Here is a 24,241-nt window from a genome sequence, read left to right on the forward strand (position 1 = left end):
TTTACAGCTATGGAAATGTGGCAGTAGCCAAACTCTTGTTTGTAGTGATTTTTGTTCGTTTTCAGCTTGATATACATATTCAATTTAAGTTTAACTCCTTTAAAGATTTATTCTTCCGTATAATCCAGAACACACTCGAAAAGTTTGCTCTGTTAAATTAAGATAACCGATTATTGTCTCGCATTTGGTTATAATTAACTTATTCTACTACAAAATAAACTATGATGTAGGAATATTTTAATTAAATATTTAATATATAGAAGTAATTAGGTTAGATATTTAATATTATGCATTCTGGGCGGCCTGCTTTCCATAATTCAATGTTGTTGTTCCCATAAGTTAGTTACTTAAGTATTATATTTTCATCATGTTTTGGTATATTTCATTACAATTGACCTAACTTTACTTCAAGCGTGTGCTCTAGATAATACGAAAGTAACGATTTATTCATTCATTTATATTAGTACCTATTGTATGTTTGCTAGCTATAACTTTTTATTTAATTTCTGTTCGTTTTTGATTCATTTATTCTTTAACAGTAATTTCTGTTCGTTCGAGTTTGAATTTGAATAGGCTAATCTTAAGTTTAATATGGCCTTTACTTTCTTTCGAAAAATTTCTTTTTCGGAGTGTGTTTTCTAAAATTAATTTCTAATTGTTTTTATTGCAAAAGTTTCAAGTTTTTCAAAATTCCCTATTCAAAATAATAATCTATTTTTTAAATTAATATTTCATAAAACTATCAAAACTAGTGTCATAGTTAAAAAGTAACATAAGGAACTGGCATAATTTACAGCCTTTGCCATGGGGGATGTTAAGGGTTAGTCAAATCCTGAGTTATAGTTATTTGACTTTTGAACCATTTTGAAAAAAAATTTTGGATATAAAAAAATTTGATTGAATATATTTCAGCAAACGAGGACGTGAGAGGGAGAAGGGGGCTGGTTACCCTTCGATCACTTTTGAGCATTAATATGGGAACTAGAACTTTCGATTTCCAATCAAATGAGCCTCTTCTGAAGTTTATACAACCAACCCTCCCATAAAAACCTTATATGTTAACATTAGGCAATTACCACAGCTTAGCGCCCTTGCCCTAGGGTATGGGGTATTCTGTCGGCCCCAGAGGCATAGTTAGTTTAACTTTGGACTATTTTGAACAAAATGGCCATCTCAAAATTTTGATCAGATCCATTTTAGGGGAAAAGGTGAAAGGAGAGCTGGTTGCCCTATGATCACCTCTGACTCTTAAAAAGAAACCAGAACTTTCGATTTCCAATCAAATGATTGGTATGTGTTAGCCCCTTGTGAACATGAAAGTTTGTACAACCACTCTTTCCATAAGAACCGTATACATCCCCAGGGCATAAGATACAATCTTTACCCCTGGGCTTTGAAAGAAGGTTGTGTAAGCCCAACAGGCATTGTTATATGATCTTTTGACTATGATGAACAATATGGCTATCTCGCAATATCGATCGGATGCATTTGAAGAAACGAAGACGAGGGGAAGGGGGAGGGTAGTTGCCCTCCGCTCACTTTTCAATCTTAAAATGGAAGAAGAACTTTCAATTTAAAAACTTATATCCCCTGTGGCATAAGTTACAACACTTGACCCCGGGCTCTGAGGATTGCGTCAACTACGCAGTTATTGTTACATGATCTTTGGACTATTTTGAACAACTTGCACAAAATCTCAAAATTTTGATCAGATGCATTTGGGGAAAAGAGGGGAAGGGGGACTAGTTACCCTCAAACTACTTTTGACTCTTGAAAAGGGTGCAAAAACTTCCAATTTCCAATCAGTTTTGCCTCCTGTACAGTTAAAGACAACTTTTTCCATAAAAACGTTATATAGCCTGGGGCATAAATGTCAATACATGCCCAAGGGCAAGTATTGATCCATAGGCTATTTTGAATAAATTACAACCTTAAAATTTGATTTGATACATTTGGTGAAAAGAGGGCGTTGGGGAGCTAGTGGCCCTCGGATTACTTTCGACTCTTAAAAAAGAGACTAGAACTTCCGATTTCCAATCAAATTAGCCGCCTCTGAAGTTTGTACGACTATTCCTTCCACACGAAGTTCCTCTGGGGAAAAAAAATACTCAAACAAAATATTAGAGCCTTACGGCCCATTCACAGGCAACGCTAAAGCGTTGCCTCTGAAAGGACAAAACGGGACTAGATTAGGTAAGTACTTCTCGGACACTAGAACCTTCTGGACACGAATGCGATTACTTCCAGGTGTGCCTAAAACTGGTTTTACAGTAGCACTGGTAAAAAAAAAAAGATGGAGCCCCATATCAGACAACGAAACGATCAACCCTGTTTGAGTTCAAAGTCGCCCTTAGATTAGTCGTCAAGTGCTTTAGAACTAAATAAGGGTGCGTTTTGTTAAAAGTGTTAAAGGTGAAAAGCATCCCACTTGTGTTGAATATTAAACACTTAAAGTACTAAAAAATATACAGTTTTTTCCCTATTCCTTTTCTTTGAGGGTTAAGTGAGTTTTAAGTGTAGTGTTAACTTAATGGTAGCAGGATACACGACTTTATAGTTGTTTTGTTTTTTAAATCCTTTCTGAGGTTAATGTTAATTATCATTTTTTTGCCATTAGATATCTAGTAGACGTTGTCTATTGCCACTGTAAATATAAATTTTTTTGCAACTATATTTTTTGGCCACTATATATCTGAAAGACTTTGCCTATTGCCACTATATATCTAGTAGACGTTGCTTTAAGGATCCCCAGTAGTAGCTCATAATTTCTACCATTGTGCAAAACATTCTTTAGATTTGCCAGGTCATTGCACCTAAAAGAAAATGTCAAAATACTGCAAAGTGAGCAAATTCGTAAGATATCTGGAAAATTAATAAATATCTTGTATTATGTAGAGTATTTTTCCCATGACCGCACTACCTTTCTATCGGGAACAAATAAACGTTCAAACGAGGTTAAGTCCTTTTATTAGACAGTGAGAACAGATATAAAAGATTTTTGTATCTGTTCTCACTGTATGGTAAAAGGGCTTATCCTAACTTGAACATTTATTTATTGATCTGGTATTATGTAAGTATATTGTCCTTTTGGTACAGTTTGTCAAAAAATTGCTATTTTTAGAGGAAATTCCTTAAAGAAAGTGTTATCAGACAAGCAACTATTCATCCTAATGCCCAAAATGGATCTCGATAAAGAATACATAATTCAAGATAAAAAGACAGCTTTAAGCAGGGCCATTTCAAGGATTTTTTTTCAGAGGAGGGGATGTTTTGTTTTAGAAGGAAGAGGAATATAAAAAAATATTTTACAAAACGCAAAGAGAATGCCTTTAATGTAGTTTTGCTAATTTGTTTCTACAACTGTTTAAGTTGGTTTATTTGGTTGGGGAGGGGGTGTTAAACTAGGTAGCAGCATTGGCAGGAATTTACCATTGATGTAACTATGTTAAACTCAAAATGGCTCTCGTTAGACAAATAAGAGACAAAATTAAATAAATAAATAAAATCACGATATATGAGAAAAGTGATAAGTAATGAAACCGTATTGCTAGACAACATACGTATTACGAACAACATGGATGAGGAAATCCCAAGAACAAATTGGATCCAAACCAATCAATGCTCAATTTATTAATCAATATAACTGACCCATCTAATACTAATAAATGAATATTAATCAATCAGCTAATCCATGCAATTTAACAACATTACGATTGAGGGTGGGAAAAGAGATGCAAGATATAAATAAAAACAGTTTAGTGGATGCAATAATAATTAGCCTTCTTGAAAAATGGAATTGTGACATTTTGGTAAAAGGTAGTATATAAAATTCTCTTTGAAAGTTAGAGCCTTTACAAATTATACAAACTCAAACAATATTATCCTTGTAAATTTTACTTTCTATGAATGTTTAAAAATAATGGTACAGTCCTCTAAGACTAGTCATTTTTTTAGCTAAAAATTTACGAAATTTACAACAAAATAATTGACAAGATTTGGCAATACCGTTTTTCCAATCAGCGGTCCATAAAATGCAGCCCCCTAAAACAATCCTTTTTGTCTTTTGATAATTGTATGTGTCCCTGTTCGGTTGTTTATTTTACCGAAAATTTACCAAATTCAGAACAAAATAATTGATAAGATTTTGTCAATTTTAGTAAAAGGTAGTATATAAAATTCTCTTTGAAAGTTAGAGCCTTTACAAAGTATACAAACTCAAACAATATTATCCTTGTAAATTTTACTTTCTATGAATGTTTAAAAATAATGGTACAGTCCTCTAAGACTAGTGATTTTTTTAGCTAAAAATTTACGAAATTTACAACAAAATAATTGACAAGATTTGGCAATACCGTTTTTCCAATCAGCGGTCCATAAAATGCAGTCCCCTAAAACAATCCTTTTTGTCTTTTGATAATTGTATGCGTCCCTGTTCGGCTGTTTATTGCACCGAAAATTTACCAAATTCAGAACAAAAATAATTGATAAGATTCTGTCAATTTTGGTAAAAGGTAGTATATAAAATTCTCTTTGAAAGTTAGAGCCTTTACAAAGTATACAAACTCAAACAATATTATCCTTGTAAATGTTACTTTCTATGAATGTTTGAAAATAATGGTACAGTCGCTTAAGACTAGCGATTTTTTTAGCTAGAAATTTACGAAATTTACAACAAAAATAATTGACAAGATTTGGCAATACCGTTTTTCCAATCAGCGGTCCATAAAATGCAGTCCCCTAAAACAATCCTTTTTGTCTTTTGATAAATGTATGTGTCCCTGTTCGGTTGTTTATTGCACCGAAAATTTACCAAATTCAGAACAAAAATAATTGACAAGATTTGGCAATACCGTTTTTTCAATCAGCGGTCCATAAAATGCAGTCCCCTAAAGCAACATTTTTTTTCCTTTTGATAAGTGTGTATGTCCCTGTTCGGTTGTTTATTGCACCAAAAATTTACGGAATTTAGAACAATAATGAATGAAAGGATTTGGCAATACCGTTTTTCCAATCAGCAATCCATAAAATACTGTGTCCTAAAACAGCCTATTTTGTCATTTGATAAGTGTTAATGTCCCTATTCGGTTGTTTATTGTGCCAGAAATTTAACAGATTCAGAACAAAAATAGTTGACAAGATTTGGCAATACCGTTTTTCCAATCAGCGGTCCATAAAATGTAGTCCCCTAAAGCAACATTTTTTTTTCTTTTGATAAGTGTGTATGTCCCTGTTCGGTTGCTTATTGCACCGAAAATTTACGGAATTTAGAACAATAATAATTGAAACGATTTGGCAATACCGTTTTTCCACTCAGCGGTCCATAAAATGCAGTCCTCTAAAACCACATTTTTTTTTTTTATAAGTGTGTATGTCCCTGTTCGGTTGTTTATTGCACCGAAAATTTACGGAATTTAGAACAAAAATAATTGAAAGGATTTGGCAATACTGTTTTTCCAATCAGCGGTCCATAAAATGTTGTCTCCTAAAAACAACCTATTTCGTCATTTGATAAGTGTTTATTTCCCTATTCGGTTGTTATTGTACCGGAAATTTAACAAATTCAGAACAAAAATAATTGACAAGACTTGGCAATACCTTTTTGGTATCTTCTCATTTAGCGTTTCGTAAGCTGGATGGGATTCAATGATGTGGTCTATCAATTTTCCTGTTGCACTTTGTCCTGCTTCATTCAACCAATAATCGTCGATAATAGCACCAAAATAAGGGCCCCACACACCTTTGATGAATTTTGGCCCAGTCGATAGGCACATATGACATGATGAAGTCCCACAAACTATTCCTTAAATAAAGATAGTCTTTAAATTAAAAGTTCATGGCTTATATGATAAAACAAAATAATTATTAAGTGAACTGCAAGTAATTTAACTGCTGATCAACTACAGCTACTATTAACTGCAACTGGTGATGAACTGCATTTAAGTTAGACATAATAACCACTACACTGCAGACTCATGCAAATAAATTTCATGTAAGTTATGATTCAAGTGGGGCAAAGATACATCGTGTTTCTTAATTTGAAGCGTGTTTCGTTTAAGTGATGACAGTGCTCAGGTATGGCTCTAAATCGTAGACACTCCAAAAGATGGAGGAGGATTCGTTAAATGTTTTTCAGAGGAAGTATCTACAGATCATTTTGAGTACCCGTTTAACTGACCGTATTCCAAAGAATAAGCTGCAAAAAAATGTGGTTCTATCCAACTTTCTAGGGCTATAATAAGAGAAAGATTGAGATAATTAAGACACGTTCTACGGATAAAGAATGGCAGATTTTCAAAGCTTGTTTTTTTTTTCGGCCAACCATGTAGGATAAAATGAAAAGGTGATCGTCCGCTCTTAGTAAAACGTAAAACGTAAGACGTCGTAAGAAACGATTTAAGAGAAATTGGAATTTCTTAGGACACAAGAAAGATGGAGGGTTTGAAAACCCAATCCTTTAAGATTCTCATTTGATTGAAAACTCAATCAAATAAGAAAAAGATTGAGATGGTTAAGACACGTTCTACGGATAAAGGATGGCAGATTTTCAAAGTTTAATTTTTTTTTTCAGACAACCATGTAGGGTAGAACGAAATGGAGGTCGTCCACTTTTAGTAAAACGTAAAGCGTAAGAGGACGTAAGAAAGAATTTAAGAGAAACTGGAATTTCTTGGGACACAAGAAAGAGGGAGACTTTGGAAACATTGGGAATGGAGGAGAAGTGTGCGTAGATGTTTTGGCCACCTCATAGATGATAGGGGGTAATATTGAGAAATTCGAGGGGGGATACTAAAAACTAATTCTACTTATTAGTTTGAATAAGAGCCCCCCAAAAACTTTAAAGAAATTTAGGATTCTGATAAAGCCCCCAGCCCTTTACAAAGCCTATCGTTTTGTGTTCCAGAATGCTGTTTGATATTTTGTGACATCAGCCCCACTACTAGGAAAAACCTTATTCACACCCAGCATTTTGAACAGACTCAGATGAACTCATTTTGGACAGACTTCGAAATATTTCATAAGTTGATCTTTCCTAGAGTAAACAGTCGCTTCCGAGGCTAAGTACAAAAAGTAGCAAAGGGCCCCCATACACTAATTTGTGACACTAGCTTGAGGGTCTTATTATTCACTGTGTAAAAGATTCTAACAACTTTTTTTTTATAAAATGAATAAAATATTCAGGAATAAACTCCGACATCTTATAGAAAGTAGAACAGAACTCCAAGACACTAACTTGTGACACTTTATTGAGGGTCTTGATATCTAGAGCGTAGGAGTTACTAAAACTTTTCTTTAAAAAAAAGAGAAAAGTTTTCAGGAATAAATCACAATATTGATTCCAAAAATCTCCGGAATTTTCTTTCAAATGCGATTGTTTACTAGATTTTTGTGGAAAGCGATTATTTCCTACACTATTTATTTCTCCAAAATTCGGCAAAATACTCACCAAGTCGCTTCTCAAACATATTTTCTTGTGCTCTATTGCATCCGATCATACCAAGAACTCCAGCGTGTGCATCAATTATAGAAGTTGCTACAGGTGTTCCAGGAATAAGTCCTACCTCATTGGATACACTTTCAGTTAGTCCCATCCCAACAGGATGACCTGGAGCTAAGACCCTTGATCCAATTTTATAACAATCGTTATCCAGGAGTTCTGAAAGTCCAATTTCTTTTAAAAAGCTTGCGGACCAGTTGCAATCCCCTTTATTCCGGCATAAAAATCCCCATTTGCAGACCAGAGAACAAAGTGACCTGAAACGAACCCAAGAATCAGTTTTAATCATTGACAAACTTAACTAAGTCTTGATGAAGAATAAGCAGACAAAATAATTATCTACCATTTTCTGTTTTCGCTTCTATTTTTATTGGTCGTTGATGTGATAGCTATACGCAACCTATCATATTTCTTAAATTTTTGTCATTTGTATCCTTCATTATGTTTATTTTTAGTTTAATTACAAATTACCTTCGATTATTTATTTACATTTATTAAATTATTTATGTAATTGTCAATTATTTCAATTTTATATTACCAACGTATAGATTGTATCCATTTTTACCTGTTTTTAAGTTTTTCTTTATTCTTTGTTTATATAGGTTATTACTAGGTAGTTTTCCACAGTAGCTTATCTCAAATAATATTTAGTATTTTTGCTTTATATTATAATAAAAAAGTCTCTTCGGATAGGTGAAAAATTCTGGAGCCTAAGCCGTATAGTTCTTATCTAGAACAAATTCAGTCTTCAATCATGTTTGAAAATACCAACATATTTGAAAATAGAAATTCCTAATAAAAATAGTATTTTAGTTATTTAATTATGATTTTAGTAATATAAAGTATTATAGTAATTAAAGTAGTATTTTAAGCAGAAATGCTTAAGATGCTGCGCATTTGTATGACTCACAGAACACGTATCTAAAAAAAAACGCCTGATTCTGAAAGATTCAGAATCAAAATTGAATAAGTCTTCAAAGCAAATGAAACAAACGAAAAACCAGATGTATGTCCGATTTTGATTTCAATACATCCATCATAAGCCTTAAGATATTTTTATATTTTTTAGTTTACTTTTTATTCAGTTCAAAGAATATGGACAGTAAATCTTAATAATAAGCTAGCTCACTTTTTTCTTAGAAAACTAGCTGATCTTTTTTCCAGTTCAAAGAATATGTCCAGTAAATCTTAATAATAAACTCAGTCAAAGTGACTTCAAAAAAATTAAATAATTGTTTCATATCAAAGGATTTCTTGTATTTTTTTTTTATTAATCCGTCTATGCGCATATATTAGGAACGTAGCATAGGGAGACTTTAAGGTCCCCTTTTTCGACCACCCTGAAAGTCAAAATTTTACGTTTTTGTGATTTCGTTTTCCATATAATTCGCCAATTTTTGGCATTTTCTCAATCTGCTCCCTCGGTCGAATAATTTCTTAAAAAGAAATATTTTAGAGCATCCAAGTACTTTGAAATTATCAAAATACTGTCGAAGACTGAACAGGTAATCTTGACCATTTCGGCTTCTGAGAAGGTTAATAGAGACAATAAACTTACAGGACGATTTTCTTACTTTGGTCTTTGCGTCATTAATTTGTCACTATTTCATTGCCATCTAAACTTTCTCGGATCTTTCCGAGAAACTTTCTCGGAAAAACAGAAAATCCCAGCTGTTTTTCCAAATCTTGTGTTCAAGAACAGGATTATTCTAGGTATGTTACCTCTAACCACTATTTTTAAAAAGACAGTTTAAAATGAGTTCAAAGACAAACCGTTCTTTCAGTTAAAAAGACAAAAATTAATACAAATATAAATTAATTTGAAATATCTTAATATAAATTAATTTATAATAATTAACTTAACATAAATTTAATTTAATACTGGTTATTCATAGAATAAAAACTAAAATTGCAATTGCATTATAAGATGCTAAAACATTAAAATTTGTTATGGAGGATTTGGAAGACAATCATGTTCAATAGTAGATGATGGATTCGAAAGCATTTCAGTTAGGCAAACAAAACTTCCTAAGATGATTCCTGAGCCTCCCCAATTCATCCCATCCAGCCCAGTTCAGTCTAGGGCTATGCTCCCGGAAGATGTTGACAAGCCACTAGTATTAGTCCTTCTTTATTCCTAGGGCAAAGACAATTATTTAGAAGAAAGGCATCCAAACTTTGATATACCTGTCTAAACTTTGACACACAGAAAGATTTACCCTAGTTTCGAATTTTTGGTTACCTGTATCTTTTTTGGCTCTGGAGTTTAGAAATCATTGTTTCCCAGTAAAGGAAACATAGTAAACACCAAACCACGGGGAATAGTAACCAGAAATTTAAAAGACATTTTAAACAAATCTTCCTAGTTACAGAGAGTTGTCATTTGTAGCTCAACCAGGAATAGTAAGTAAGATTATTAGTAAGACGTTATTTTAGAAATGAATTTACTGGAATTTCAAAAATAGAAAAATAAACGGTAACGATAGAAAAAAACAAGGTAGATGGAACATAACAAAAGCATAAAGTTAGAAAAAAAAAATAAAAAGAGAATTGCCCAATTCTCAATTCACGGCAAAAATAACCGGTAATAGCCAAGTAGCGGCATGAAAATTCTTTATAAATGCCCATGGAATAAACTAAAAAGATAAAGGTTAAAAACGAAGAATAAAAGAGAATAGCCACTTTTATCAAATAACAATAAAAAGTAAAGGTAACGGCAAAAATAACTCAAAAATAAGCTGTAAAATGCAAGTAACGAATAAAAAGCGGCTGTTAAATGCCCATGGAACAAAATAATGAGTAGAACTTGAAAACAAGAGATTTTTCAAGTAACGGCCATTTTTTAACGGCTAGCGTTGTCATAAAAGTGATTTTATACTCTGACAAAATGCAGCAACCCAGTATTTACCTGAAATTTCACGATTTGGATGGACGGACGACTTAATAACTGGCCGTTGACACCTGAGTGATCAATTTTTTAATTGTCAAGTTTTTGACTCCAAATTTCCTTTTTTGTCACTAGCACATATAGGTAGTCTTCTCATATGAAATAGTCCTTGCATTTCCAATAGCGTATAGACTTAGATTCCAATAGAATTTACAGTATAGAATTGAAATTATCGTATAGATTTAATTTAGTTTAAATGGTAATTTAATTTAAATACTTTTAAAGAATTAAATTAGCATATATAAATTGCATTAGCGTATTGACTTTAAATTAATATTGAATTTTGTGTATAGAATTTAAATTACCATACTTTTCAAAATTTTCGTATAGATTTTAATTTAGTTCTAACTTTATTTAATTTAGTTTAGTGTAATTTATCATATACATTTAAATTTACTTTATATTTTAATTTAATATAGATAGATTTTAATAAATTAGCGTACAGGATTTGGCGTTTAGGATTAATGTATAGAATTGGAGTGTATGAAATATTCTTAGCATTACCAATAGCGAATAGATTTAAATGTGCATGGATTTTAATGTATAGAATTAACATTAGCCTTATTCTATTACTTTAAAATAGCTTAGTTTAATTTATCATATACATTTTAATTTAGTTTAGATATTGATTTAATTTAGATATGTTTTATAAATTAGCATATAGAATTTAGCGTGTAGAGTTAGCCAATAGAAGCTGTGTACATGAAATATTCTTAGCATTACCAATAGCGTATAGACTTAAATTCCTATAGAATTTAGTGTACAGAAATTAAATTATAATATTTTTTTTTTATTAGCGTATAGGTTTTAATCTGATTTTATTTAATTACGTGTAATTGAGGAAATATGCTTTCATTTGGTTTAGAGATATTTTTTAATAAAGTAGCGTACAAAATTTAGGGCATAGAATTAGCGTTTGGCATTTCAAATAGTGCATAGAATTTAAATTCGTAATATGTTCTTGAGAATACTACCCAGTATTCCTTCACCTAGTATTTTACTGTTCCTGATCTTATGAGTTCTCCAGTGATCAATGATATCAAATTGAAAAAAAGGGAAGAGAAAAGAAAAATACTAGAAAGACCTGGAAAAAGAAAAACCCTAAAAGACCTAGAAAAAGATGAAAATCTTAAGAAGACTTAGAAAAAAAGACCTAGAAAAAAAAGACCTAGAATCGTCACCAGTAGCTTTCCAGGTAAGAAAATCAGGAAGGTCAAAAATTTTCCCAATTTTTTCCCAGGATTGCTGGACATTCTTTTTCAGCCACAACAACTTCGGCATCTCCATTTCTGGTGACATTTTCCCACCAACGTAGTCTAGAACCTCGTGTTTCATTGAATTAATGTGTTCTGCTTCTCCAACAGCTCTGTGGTCCATCCAAAGAATAACGTTTCTCTCCTTATTACCTTCGGAACAAATAGAAATAATAAACTAATATAAAGAGGATTCAACTTCGTCTTCGAGATACAACAACACCAAACGCCATCTAGATCTACCTAGCCTGATCATACAGTTAATTAGGAGAATGTGGTATTTGCTTTCATATTTATTTTGCTTCTACTTTTTATTAAGCTGAAAATAAAACAATCACTCTTTAAAAGGACAACATTAACAAATTTATAAAACTCTTTAAAACTAGCATGTGTAGAGCACATTACCCTAGCCCAAGTACTTTCGTCAATGATTAAAAAACTTTAAGGAAAAAAAACATTTTTTTGGAAAATGCTGGTCAAGGTAAAATAAGGTAGATCTTCCTTGGATTTAGATTTTTCTTAAAAATACTTTTTCCAAAGAAGCTTTAATACATATTTTCCTGAAATCCAGATTGTTTTGATTTTTCTGGTTGTCATTAGTGGTATCCACTGTCAGTCGCGCTAGTGGTTTTCCCACCTCAATCTAAGTAAGAAGCATTTTCTGTTGCATTTCCATAAAAACCATTCCAGTCTTACAAGTTTCCCGTACTCTTTCGGCAGGGTTCTGATGGACAGCAAATTCTAGTCAAAAAACAGTCACAAAGCTATTTCCAGTTTAAATAGAAGGACAGGGGAAACTTAAGCTTGTAGATAAGGCGCATAATATTTTTATCCTGCTGACGCAGACTGTAATATTAGAGGGCAAAGAAAAAACTGAAACAGCAGAGACAAGGGTCGTAATCGAGCTAACATTTTCTCTTTGTGATCTGGAAGTTTGATTTATTTTCTAATACTTCATTTCCAGAGTCGGCCATTCCTCTGGAAAAAAACATAGTTGACAACTAGTTACAATTTGGTACCTATTTTAACTTGATTTAAGACTATTTTCTATTGCTACTACTACTACTATTATTTCTACTACTACTACTGCTAACAGCTCACGGCAGTGCCAAGCTACCTGAGGTCAACATAGATGCACACGCTCCTTCTTCATCCCAATCTATTTAAAGCCTCCATGTTTACAACCTCCCAGGAAGTTTCTATTTCTGGTAAGTCTTTTGTTACGACATCCTTTAGAGCCAACCACCGACGACCTGCTTTCCATTTAGCCATAGAGTGTTGACCAAAAAAGATAATCTTTTGGTCATCGTTTATCCGCAGAACACACCCTAGCAATCTCAACCTTTCTCTTATTATAGCCCTAGAACGTGGGATTGAGCCCCACTTTTTGTACAGCCTACTGTTTGAACGGTCAGTCTGTCGGGTATTCAAAACACTCCATATGCAATTTCTCGGGAAACATCTAAAAAATCTTCCTCCGTTTCCGGAGCGTCCAAGCTTCAACACCACATTTGACAATTGCCATCAATATAGCCTCCAAAATTCTAATCTTGGTTTGCAGACTTATCTTCCTATTCTTCCAATCTTTTTTTCAACTGAGAAAAAACATCCCGAGCCTTGGCTATTCTACTTTTAACATCACGCACCCACCGTCTTTATCAATAATGCTACCAAGGTAAGTGAAGCTGCCCACTGGATATATCTTTTTGATACCCAACGTCCCGTTTTCATCTTCATCTATTCCTAGCTTTAGAGATATAGTCTTCTTAAGATTTATTTTCAAACCTATTCTAGCATCCTGAACTCACAAAACATCTGAAATTCATTCATTTGCTCAAACTTTCATCTAGGATGCTTAAATCATCAGCATAGTCTAAGTCGAGAAAAGTTTGTCTTTCCCATTTAATTTCGTGTTCTCCCAATGCCTTTCCTGTACTCCTTAAGACGAAGTTCATGAAAGTGATCCTCATATATGGGGATAGAACACAAACCTGGTTAGCTCCCAATTTAATACGAAACCAGCTGCTAACCATAGCATAGCCTACCTTAACCGAAGCAGAGTTATTCTCGTGCATAGTGCACGAGCATAGTGCATCGTGATCGTGCATAGTACATCACTTTAGTGTATTTGTCTGGTATATCATGCAAGGAAAAGACCTTAACCAAAGTTCTTCTACCAGCTGAATCAAACCCTTACTCATAAACTATACACCTGAGGATGAAAGGTGTTGGTTTACTCGGGTTGGTTAGGTTAATTATCAACCTAAGAGTGAAAACTGTGTGGACATACTCTCTCACTTTCTAAAACCGCACTGTTCTTCTTTTAAAACTTTTGTCAGCAGGAACCTCTTAGGCTAAAAAGTATCATCATACTAAGTTAAGTGTTACCTATCGAATCCAGGCTAATGCTTTTATAAGTACCACACTAATTTTTATCATCTTTCTTACATAGGGGTTTAATTAGAGTTTCCTAAAATTAATAGGTACTTCCCCCTTTTCAATAATCATATACATAATCTTCAGTAATATATTTCTAGCCTCGTGCCCACCATATTTAAGAAACTCATTTACCACATTATCAGCACCTGGAGCCTTATTATTTTTTATCCTTTTAGTACTGTCACTAATTCTTCCTCATAAAATAAACCTCCCTTCACGTCAAAGGTGTCACAATCTTTTTTATTCTCCTCTCTATCTTATCCTGTAATTCTATCCCAGTTTAGCACATTCTTAAAATATTCTGTCCATCTCTCTTTAACTCCTTCCTTATTGTGTCCATTACAATTGTGTCGATTCCTATCTTTAATTGGGACAAGTCCAGATTGACTATTCCCTCTCAATTTATTAAAATGTCAGCACAAAATTTTAGTATTATGCCATCTAGCTGCATTTTCCAAATCCTCGGAAATTTCTTCCGTGATCTCAACTTTACACCTCCTTAGTTTATATTTTAATGCTTTCTCCACTTTCTTTACACTCCTCCTGTTTTCACATATCTATCACTCAGATAATTCTTGTACAAATATCTTCTCTTCTCTATGAAACATAAAGCATTTTATTTCTAGCTATGTTCCGAAATTCCTTCCCAAGACACCATAAGCAACTTCGCAATATGTTTTCCTATAACTAATTAATAAATCTTCCCCATTGTCATATTTTAAACTCTCCAGTTTACTATTCAACTGCTCCACGAAATTTTCTCTCAAATTCTTATTCTGGAGCCTACTAAAATTATAGATTCCCGAAAGGTAGTTACCCTTCCTAAATTTCAGCTTTGAATTAAACCTAGACATTACTAGATGGTGATTTTTACTTTTAACAGCAAAAACAACACTCCTATATACCCTAGCTTCTTGTATCCATCCTGCCAGTCTTCGGTTTACACAACCATAATCAATAAGGATAGCTGTCTTATCATCATGTGAATACATTGTTAAATTATGGAAAATTTTATGATTAAATACGGTATTGGTTATAACTGAATTGTTACACTTAAAAAATTGCGGCAGTCTGTAGCCATTACTGATTTCTTTTTTTTTTACAAAGCCAAATTTACACAGGGTGGGATACCATCTATCTCTATTACTACTGACTTGTGCGTTAAAATCTCTTTATAAAAACACCATACTTTTATCTGGGATCCTGTGTATTTGTTTCTCTAACTGTAAGTAAATTCATCTGAGTCAATACTATCTCCGTGAGCCGGTTCTACAGGGGCATGCATTACTATGAATAATAGCCTCCACTTTTTATTCATAGAATGAACAATTAGCGTTTTATTAATAATACCTTCCCAACCAAATTAAAAGAGTTGGAAACTTCCTTATTCATCATGAGCCCCACTACCCTTGGGATATGAGCTTTGTGCATCTATTTTGGGATATGAGCTTTATGCATTATTGTCCCCATCCTTTCTGTCTAAGTAAATATATTCTTTATCATCGAATTACATGTTTCCTACCCTCGGGATATGAGTTTCTGAAACTCCTGGCAAATCCAGTTCAAATTGTCTACATTCATCAGACGAAATATCGATCGAGTTATTTTTTAACGTCGTAATAATCCATTATTTATTCATGCCTACAACTATTATACTACTACGGGGAGGCAGCTCATAGGCCAGGAAAAGGTTTTTCAGCCCAAAAACGTCCACCAAAATAGACCAAGGCCAAAGAAATCATCCAACAATCGGAATCTTGTGCAAATACTGTGTCGTTTACTAGGCTATAATTTCCTCGAGGGGCGCCACTCCTCAGATGGGAATAGAGTTGACCGCAAGTTCCCTAGTATCGCTGGTACCCTAACAGGGTCAAGACAACCCTTTGCAAAGACCGTTGTCCATAGATCTGAGTCTTACACCCTACCTCAGCTAACCTCTTAAAAAGGTTCCTCCCACAATTATGTTCTGCGTCACTGCAATTTAACCTATTGCTAGGATAAGGTTTGTAATTCAAGGAACGGTTCCACACGCCATTTGGGCCACGCTGAGTGAATATACCAGGGGCCTTCTTCCTCCTCCACCTGTATTTAAGGCCCCCCGAGCAAGGGTATCCCAGCTTCTATCATGGACCCCCAAGAACAAGTTCCCTTTTGGTCTCCGTCTCCTATGAAGGTACCCTACGTATCTGTAGAGGATTCTCCTATTTGCCACCTGAGGACGTACTGAGTGGCCTGGAGGAGACCCCTACTAAAAAGTAATTCTATATTTCGATTTAGTTATTATTCATGATTTACGATTTATGTTTGATTAACGATTACTTTTGATTGTGACGTTCGATTTGCCATTTACTTTCGGTTTACTCGACTTACTTAGTTTTGTCTAGATTGAGTCTATGAATGAGATCCTGTCTGTTCGCCCATATACAAGGTAAAAATTAGTTAATGATTCTTTCAATGAAGAGCAAATTTTGGCACGGGTAATCTATATATATAAAAATAAGTTGTCTGTGTGTGGATCTGTGGATCAGGTGACGTCACCTGAAAAAAACTGGATCAGGTGACGTCAAAACTGAAAAAACTAAAAAAAGGCAAAAACTACAAAAAAAACTAAAAACTAATAAAAAAAATAAAAAAGCTAAAAACTAAAAAAACTAAAAAAAAGGCAAAAACTACAAAAAAAAACTAAAAACTAATAAAAAAAAAGTAAAAAAGCTAAAAAACTAAAAAAATAAAAAAACTAAAAAAAGGTAAAAAAACTAAAAAAAATAAAAAATAAAAAAAAAATAAAAAAAGGAAAAAACTGAAAAATAAGCTAAAATAAAGGTAAAAACCAATAAAAAACTAAAAAGAAAAAAAGGAAAAAACTAAAAAAAATTTTCATCTAAAAAACTAAAAAAAACTAAAAAAGGTAAAACTAAAAGAACTAAAAAAGAAAAAAATAAATGACGACACTCAAAGAGAAAGCGACCAGGACAAAAGGATTGTTCGATTAGCAATCAACAAAGCACCGGGACACAGGGAGTATAAATGACGACCAGGACATAAGTAAAAAAAAAACTAACAAAACTAAAAAGAAGGTAAAAACTACAAAAAAACTAAAAAGAAAAAAAAACTAAAAACTAATCAAAAAAACTAAAAAATCTAAAAATCTAAATAAACTAAAAAAGAAAAAAAAGGAAAAAAATAAAGGAGAAAAACAAAACTAAAAAACGAATGTATATACAGACCGGGACACCGGGATACAAATGACGACCGGGACACAGGGAATATAAATGACGACCGGGACACAGGGACACAACTACAACGGGGACACCGGGGGAAACAGGGGGATATAAATGACGACCGGGTCCCATGGACCATTATATGTTGCATGTTCAAGAGTCGGTAAACCTGACAATCTATTTATATGCAAAGACAATGGGACAGCAAAGAATGTTGTATATTCGCAAGTTTTACGTAGTTAAAACCATATGTATATATATATATATATATATATATATATATATATATATATATATATATCTATCTATATTCACAGGTGGGACATAGGGACACAACTACAATGGCGCGTAACTATTATGGCGCGTAACGACTTACGCGCGCGGGGGGCTTGGGGGGGGCGCGAAGCGCCCCCACCAACTAGGTGTTGGGGTGGCACGAAGCGCCACCCCAACAGCTAGTCTATATATATAAAAATAAGTTGTCTGTGTGTGGATCTGTGGATCAGGTGACGTCATGTTTGTTCGCATATGACGTCTGAATTATTTCACACTAATACAAAAGAAGAAAAAAACTAAAAAAGGTAAAAACTACAAAAAAAACTAAAAAGAAAAAAAAACTAAAAAAGCTAAAAAACTAAAAAAAACTAAAAAAAGGTAAAAATCTAATAACTAAAAAAAAAAACTGAAAAAAAATAAAAAAAGGCAAAAACTACAAAAAAAAATAAAAACTAATAAAAAAAACTAAAAAGCTAAAAAACTAAAAAAACTAAAAAAAACTAAAAAAAGGTAAAAAACTAAAAAAAAACTAAAAACTAAAAAAGAAAAAAACTAAAAAAAAGGAAAAAACTGAAAAATAAAAGAGAAAAAGAAAACTAAAAAAATATGAATAAATATATATAAAATAAGTTGTTTGTGGGTTATGTCTGTCTGTCTGTCTGTCGAGTGACGTCGTGTTTGTCCGCATATGACGTCTGAATTATTTCACACTAATACAAAAGAAGAAAAAAAAACTAAAAAAGGTAAAAACTACAAAAAAAACTAAAAGAGAAAAAAACTAAAAAAGCTAAAAAAACTAAAAAAAACTAAAAAAAGGTAAAAAACTAAAAACTAAAAAAAAACTGAAAAAACTAAAAAAAGGCAAAAACTAAAAAAAAAAAACTAAAAACTAATAAAAAAACTAATAAAAAAACTAAAAAACCTAAAAAAACTAAAAAACTAAAAAAAGGTAAAAAACAAAAAAAAACTAAAAACTAAAAAAGAAAAAACTAAAAAAAAGGAAAAAACTGAAAAATAAGAGAAAAAGAAAACTAAAAAAATATTAATAAATATAAAAAATATATATATAAAAATAAGTTGTCTGTGTGTGGATCTGTGGATCAGGTGACGTCATGTTTGTTCGCATATGACGTCTGAATTATTTCACACTAATACAAAAGAAGAAAAAAACTAAAAAAGGTAAAAACTACAAAAAAAACTAAAAAGAAAAAAAACTAAAAAAGCTAAAAAACTAAAAAAAACTAAAAAAAGGTAAAAATCTAATAACTAAAAAAAACTGAAAAAAATAAAAAAAGGCAAAAACTACAAAAAAAATAAAAACTAATAAAAAAACTAAAAAAGCTAAAAAACTAAAAAAACTAAAAAAAAACTAAAAAAAGGTAAAAAACTAAAAAAAACTAAAAACTAAAAAAGAAAAAAACTAAAAAAAAGGAAAAAACTGAAAAATAAAAGAGAAAAAGAAAACTAAAAAAATATGAATAAATATATATAAAAATAAGTTGTTTGTGGGTTATGTCTGTCTGTCTGTCTGTCGAGTGACGTCGTGTTTGTCCGCATATGACGTCTGAATTATTTCACACTAATACAAAAGAAGAAAAAAAACTAAAAAAGGTAAAAACTACAAAAAAAAACTAAAAAGAAAAAAAACTAAAAAAGCTAAAAAACTAAAAAAACTAAAAAAAGGTAAAAAACTAAAAACTAAAAAAAACTGAAAAAACTAAAAAAAGGCAAAAACTAAAAAAAAACTAAAAAAAAATTAAAAACTAATAAAAAAAACTAAAAAAGCTAAAAAAACTAAAAAAACTAAAAAAAGGTAAAAAACAAAAAAAACTAAAAACTAAAAAAGAAAAAACTAAAAAAAAGGAAAAAACTGAAAAATAAGAGAAAAAGAAAACTAAAAAAATATTAATAAATATAAAAAATATAAATATAAATATAATATAAATTAGCAATCAACAAAGCACCGAGACACAAATGACGACCGGGACACAGGGAGTATAAATGACGACCAGGACATAAGTAAAAAAAAAACTAAAAAAACTAAAAAAATGGTAAAAACTACAAAAAAACTAAAAACTAATAAAAAAACTAAAAAATCTAAAAATCTAAATAAACTAAAAAAGAAAAAAAAAGAAAGAAGGAAAAAAATAAAGGAGAAAAACAAAACTAAAAAACGAATGTATATACAGACCGGAACACCGGGATACAAATGACGACCGGGACACAGGGAATATAAATGACGACCGGGACACAGGGACACAACTACAATGGGGACGCCGGGGGGCACAGGGGGATATAAATGACGAACGGGACACCGGGACACAAGGAATATAAATGACGCCCGGGACACTCAAAGAGAAATCACAGACTGGAACACCGGGACACAAATGACGACCGGGACACAGGGAATATAAATGACGACCGGGACACAGGGACATAACTACAAAGGGGACGCCGGGGTGCACAGGGGGATATATAAATGACGATGGCGACTCAGGGAATGGTCGATTAGCAATCACCATCAACAAAGCTCAAGGGCAATCATTAGAATCATCTGAATACGGATTGTTTTCCCATGGACCATTATATGTTGCATGTTCAAGAGTCGGTAAACCTGACAATCTATTTATATGCACAGACAATGGGACAGCAAAGAATGTTGTATATTCGCAAGTTTTACGTAGTTAAAAACATATATATATATATATATATATATATATATATATATATATATATATATATATATATATATATATATATATATATATATATATATATATATATATATATATATATATATATATATATATATATATATATATATATATATATATATATATATATATATATATATATATATATATATATATATATATATATATATATATATATATATATATATATATATATATATATATATATATATATCTATCTATATTCACAGGTGGGACATAGGGACACAACTACAATGGCGCGTAACTAATATGGCGCGTAACGACTTACGCGCGCGGGGGGGCTTGGGGGGGGCGCGAAGCGCCCCCACCAACTAGGTGTTGGGGTGGCGCGAAGCGCCACCCCAACAGCTAGTATTCTATAAAGCTTTATCTAGTAACTAGCTGTTGGGGTGGCGCTTCGCGCCACCCCAACACCTAGTTGGTGGGGGCGCTTCGCGCCCCCCCCCCCAAGCCCCCCCGCGCGCGTAAGTCGTTACGCGCCATATTAGTTACGCGCCATTGTAGTTGTGTCCCTATGTCCCACCTGTGAATATAGATAGATATATTATATATATGTTTTTAGTTTTAGTTTTTAGTTTTGTTTTTCTCCTTTATTTTTTTCCTTTTTTATTTTTTTTCTTTTTTAGTTTATTTAGATTTTTAGATTTTTAGTTTTTTTATTAGTTTTTGTTTTTTTTTTCTTTTTAGTTTTTTCGTAGTTTTTACCTTCTTTTTAGTTTTTTTAGTTTTTTTTTTACTTATGTCCTGGTCGTCATTTATACTCCCTGGGTCGTCATTTATGATTCTCTGTGTCCCGGTCGTTATTTGTGTTTCGGTGTCCCGGTCTGTAATTTCTATTTGAAAGTCCTGGTCGTCATTTATATTCCCTGTGTCCCGGTCGTCATTTTTGTCCCGGTGTTTTGTTGATGGTGATTGCTAATTCCAACATTCCTTGTATTCCTTGTCTTTTTTTTTAGTTTTTAGTTTTTTTATTTTTTTACCTTTTTTTAGTTTTTTTTAGTTTTTTAGCTTTTTTATTTTTTTTTATTAGTTTTTAGTTTTTTAATGTGTTTTACAATATACTAAGCATCGTCATAACAAAAATGATGGCAACTAATTTGATGACGTCAGCCGAAACATGACGTCACCTGATCCACAGATCCACAGATCCACACACAGACAACTTATTTTTATATATATAGATATACAACTAAATTTCTGTTTAGAACCCACGACAATTCAAAAGTTTTCGACTATGTACAAGATCAGCTAATCCCCATAGGGACAGATGGCAGTCTGCCCCCATAGGTTATATAAATCTAAAGATCATATAGGCTATCTAAGTTGTAATCCACCCACAAAAAGGACACATAGAGATTGGTAGAAGTAGCATTATTTGGTGCATATAGTACTCTACAAACTTTTATGTACATATTTTCAGTATTATACACACTTTTAAGACTTCTCATAAATTTGTTTCCCCAATAAACTTTTACCATTAACATTAATTGAAATAATAGTTACTATTCCTGAATCTGCTTCAGACTGCAATTCTTCCTCACTTGATAGTTTCACACCATTTCCTTCAAATTAATTCTTATGAGCCCTTCCTATCCCCGTGGAGGACATCCTGATTTGTGTTTGGCCAGAGATGGCTAAGATAGATGGCTCGAAAAATAAGTTCTTAGGCAACCTATGGTCCTTTATCACTAAACACTTGACCTAGCCATTTTAACTTTTACTTCATTATAGCTGCCAGTTAAATACCACATCCCTACGTGAGAGCTTGTTTATTTGCTCCTGCAGTCCCAGTCGTGCAGTCCAGTCCACGTTCCCAATCTGAAGCAGAATTAAAAGCTTCTTTATTTCTAAGCGTCCTATTTCCTGCATAAATATCCCATTATTCTAACCAGAAAAAGTAAATTTCGTGTTTAAATTCGTGTTTAATTCGCAAATATCACATTTCGTGTTTAATAGCCCTTGGAGCTGAGTTTCCAAAACTAGTTACGAGTCCAATCCAAAGCGTCAGTAAAAATCTCAATACAATAGTTGTCAATATGGCATTATGCCACAAAACCCATTTTTAAATTTTTGATTACTAAGGACTAGAGTTTGTTTTTACTAGGCAGTGTCTTACACCGCAGGTAAGATCCATCATTGAAGGGGTGCCTATTGCGGGAGAGGGAAATTATCCTTTCCTCTTTTTAATAAAACACTGTTTTTGGTATTTTCATTGAAAACATCAAGAAAGACTGCCAACCCCTAGATTTTGAAAAATACATCTTGCTCCCTCCCTCCACACATACACACTAGCATTCATGAATCCGAGTCACCACATCCTAAGCAGCAAGTCACTTAACTTTCAGTGGTACTCTCTCAGTATTAGAATACTGTAGGATAAATTCCGTTGTAGTCGTGGATTTTTCGCTTGTACTGTCTTTCAAATTGCACTGTAATCTACATATGTATATCTATCTATATCTATAGCGGTATCTATAGTATGTATCTATAGTAGATATCTATAGTATGTATCTATAGTAGGTATCTATAGATGTAATCTATAGCGGAATGGCTGTTAAATACTAACGACTGGTAAAAAAAAACATTCAATTACTCTTCAAAACATTATCAATTACTGGTCATCTCAGCTGATTTCAAACCTAGCTCTCAACTGTCTATCGATGAATTATGAAAAAAAAGGAAAGTAATCTATCACTGTAGTAGGTATTTCCATTTGATAAAAGCAAAGAAAATTGCCTTTGCCTTTCCCTCTATATTTTAAAATATAGTGGTAAATTTGATAATATGTTTGAATACATATATATATATATATATATATATATATATATATATATATATATATATATATATATATATACATATACATATATATATATATATATATATATATATATATATATATATACATATATATATATATATATATATATATATATATATATATATATATATATATATATATATATATATATATATATATATATATATATATATATATATATGTTTGACAATATAAGCCAGACCATGTAACTTACCAAATGGACAAACAGTTACAGGATCGTGATTCGCATCAACAACAGCAAGCGAGCACGTAGCATCAAATCCAATACCTTTGATTTTATCTACAGAAACACCGTCAACAACATCCTAGGATTGAAAGGAAATAATTAGCAATAATAAGTGCTGCTGTTACACTGGACTTGAAATCATAGGTCCTTCAGGACGCAGGTTCAAGTCCCGGTGCAACCTAGACCCAAGTCTTTTTTTTGGGCTCGGCGCTATTGGTGCGACTCTAAAAGCTGAGCCTCCTGCGTGCAGAGGCCAAGGCATTTTGAGACATGATCCTCAATCCGGTTAATCCGTCCCAACACAACCCATAGAGGCCCCTATCAAGTAATATCTACGAGTTAATTTGAAGCTGAAATTCAGGTAGGGTAACTGCTTGAAACACCAAGGACAGTGAAATGAAGTCTAATTGTTGGAAATGGCTGAGTAGAAAGTCATACAATCATATGTATCTCAAAAATAAGTCAAAATAGAAAATCAAATTTCTAATATAAAACCTCCACATGCAGGTATGCAGCTTTTAGCATTAACGGGCGACAAATAAAAAATAGACGTCTATAAAAAAATAAATAAATAAGCTGCTAAAAACACATGGTGCAATAGAGGTTAAGAAGGTTTAGCTTCCCTTTGAATGTGTAGTTGTTTTTGAGAATGAGAAGATTGTTCATGTTTGAATTTCCATAAACAAAACACGTTGTCAAATATAACTAATTAGTTTCGCTGATGTATTTTCATAGTTCAATGTGGCAACACTGACGAAAATATGATACTGCTTTATAAACTTTATAGATTTAGGACTACCAAATGAA

At 32.4% G+C, this 24,241-nt stretch overlaps 1 protein-coding gene across 3 annotated transcripts in view; it reads right to left on the reverse strand.

The window, feature by feature from the left end:
* LOC136026093 (FGGY carbohydrate kinase domain-containing protein-like) overlaps positions 1 to 24,241 on the reverse strand; it is a 461,793-nt gene that overhangs the window by 436,047 nt on the left and 1,505 nt on the right. Inside the window, exons 2-5 of one of the 3 annotated variants that reach the window (XM_065702374.1) lie at positions 23,402 to 23,513; positions 11,596 to 11,848; positions 7,445 to 7,752; positions 5,050 to 5,800 (exon numbers count right to left, since the gene is read on the reverse strand). In XM_065702374.1, coding sequence (XP_065558446.1) covers positions 5,517 to 5,800; positions 7,445 to 7,752; positions 11,596 to 11,848; positions 23,402 to 23,513 — 957 coding nt within the window. In that variant the 3' untranslated portion in view covers positions 5,050 to 5,516. Of the gene's footprint in view, positions 1 to 5,049; positions 5,801 to 7,444; positions 7,753 to 11,595; positions 11,849 to 23,401; positions 23,514 to 24,241 lie in introns of those variants that run through there. The other 2 variants (XM_065702382.1, XM_065702388.1) reach the window with 2 other exon arrangements.

The sequence above is a fragment of the Artemia franciscana genome, chromosome 1 (genome assembly GCF_032884065.1).
Source record: "Artemia franciscana chromosome 1, ASM3288406v1, whole genome shotgun sequence".
NCBI classification, from domain to species: Eukaryota; Metazoa; Arthropoda; class Branchiopoda; order Anostraca; family Artemiidae; genus Artemia; species Artemia franciscana.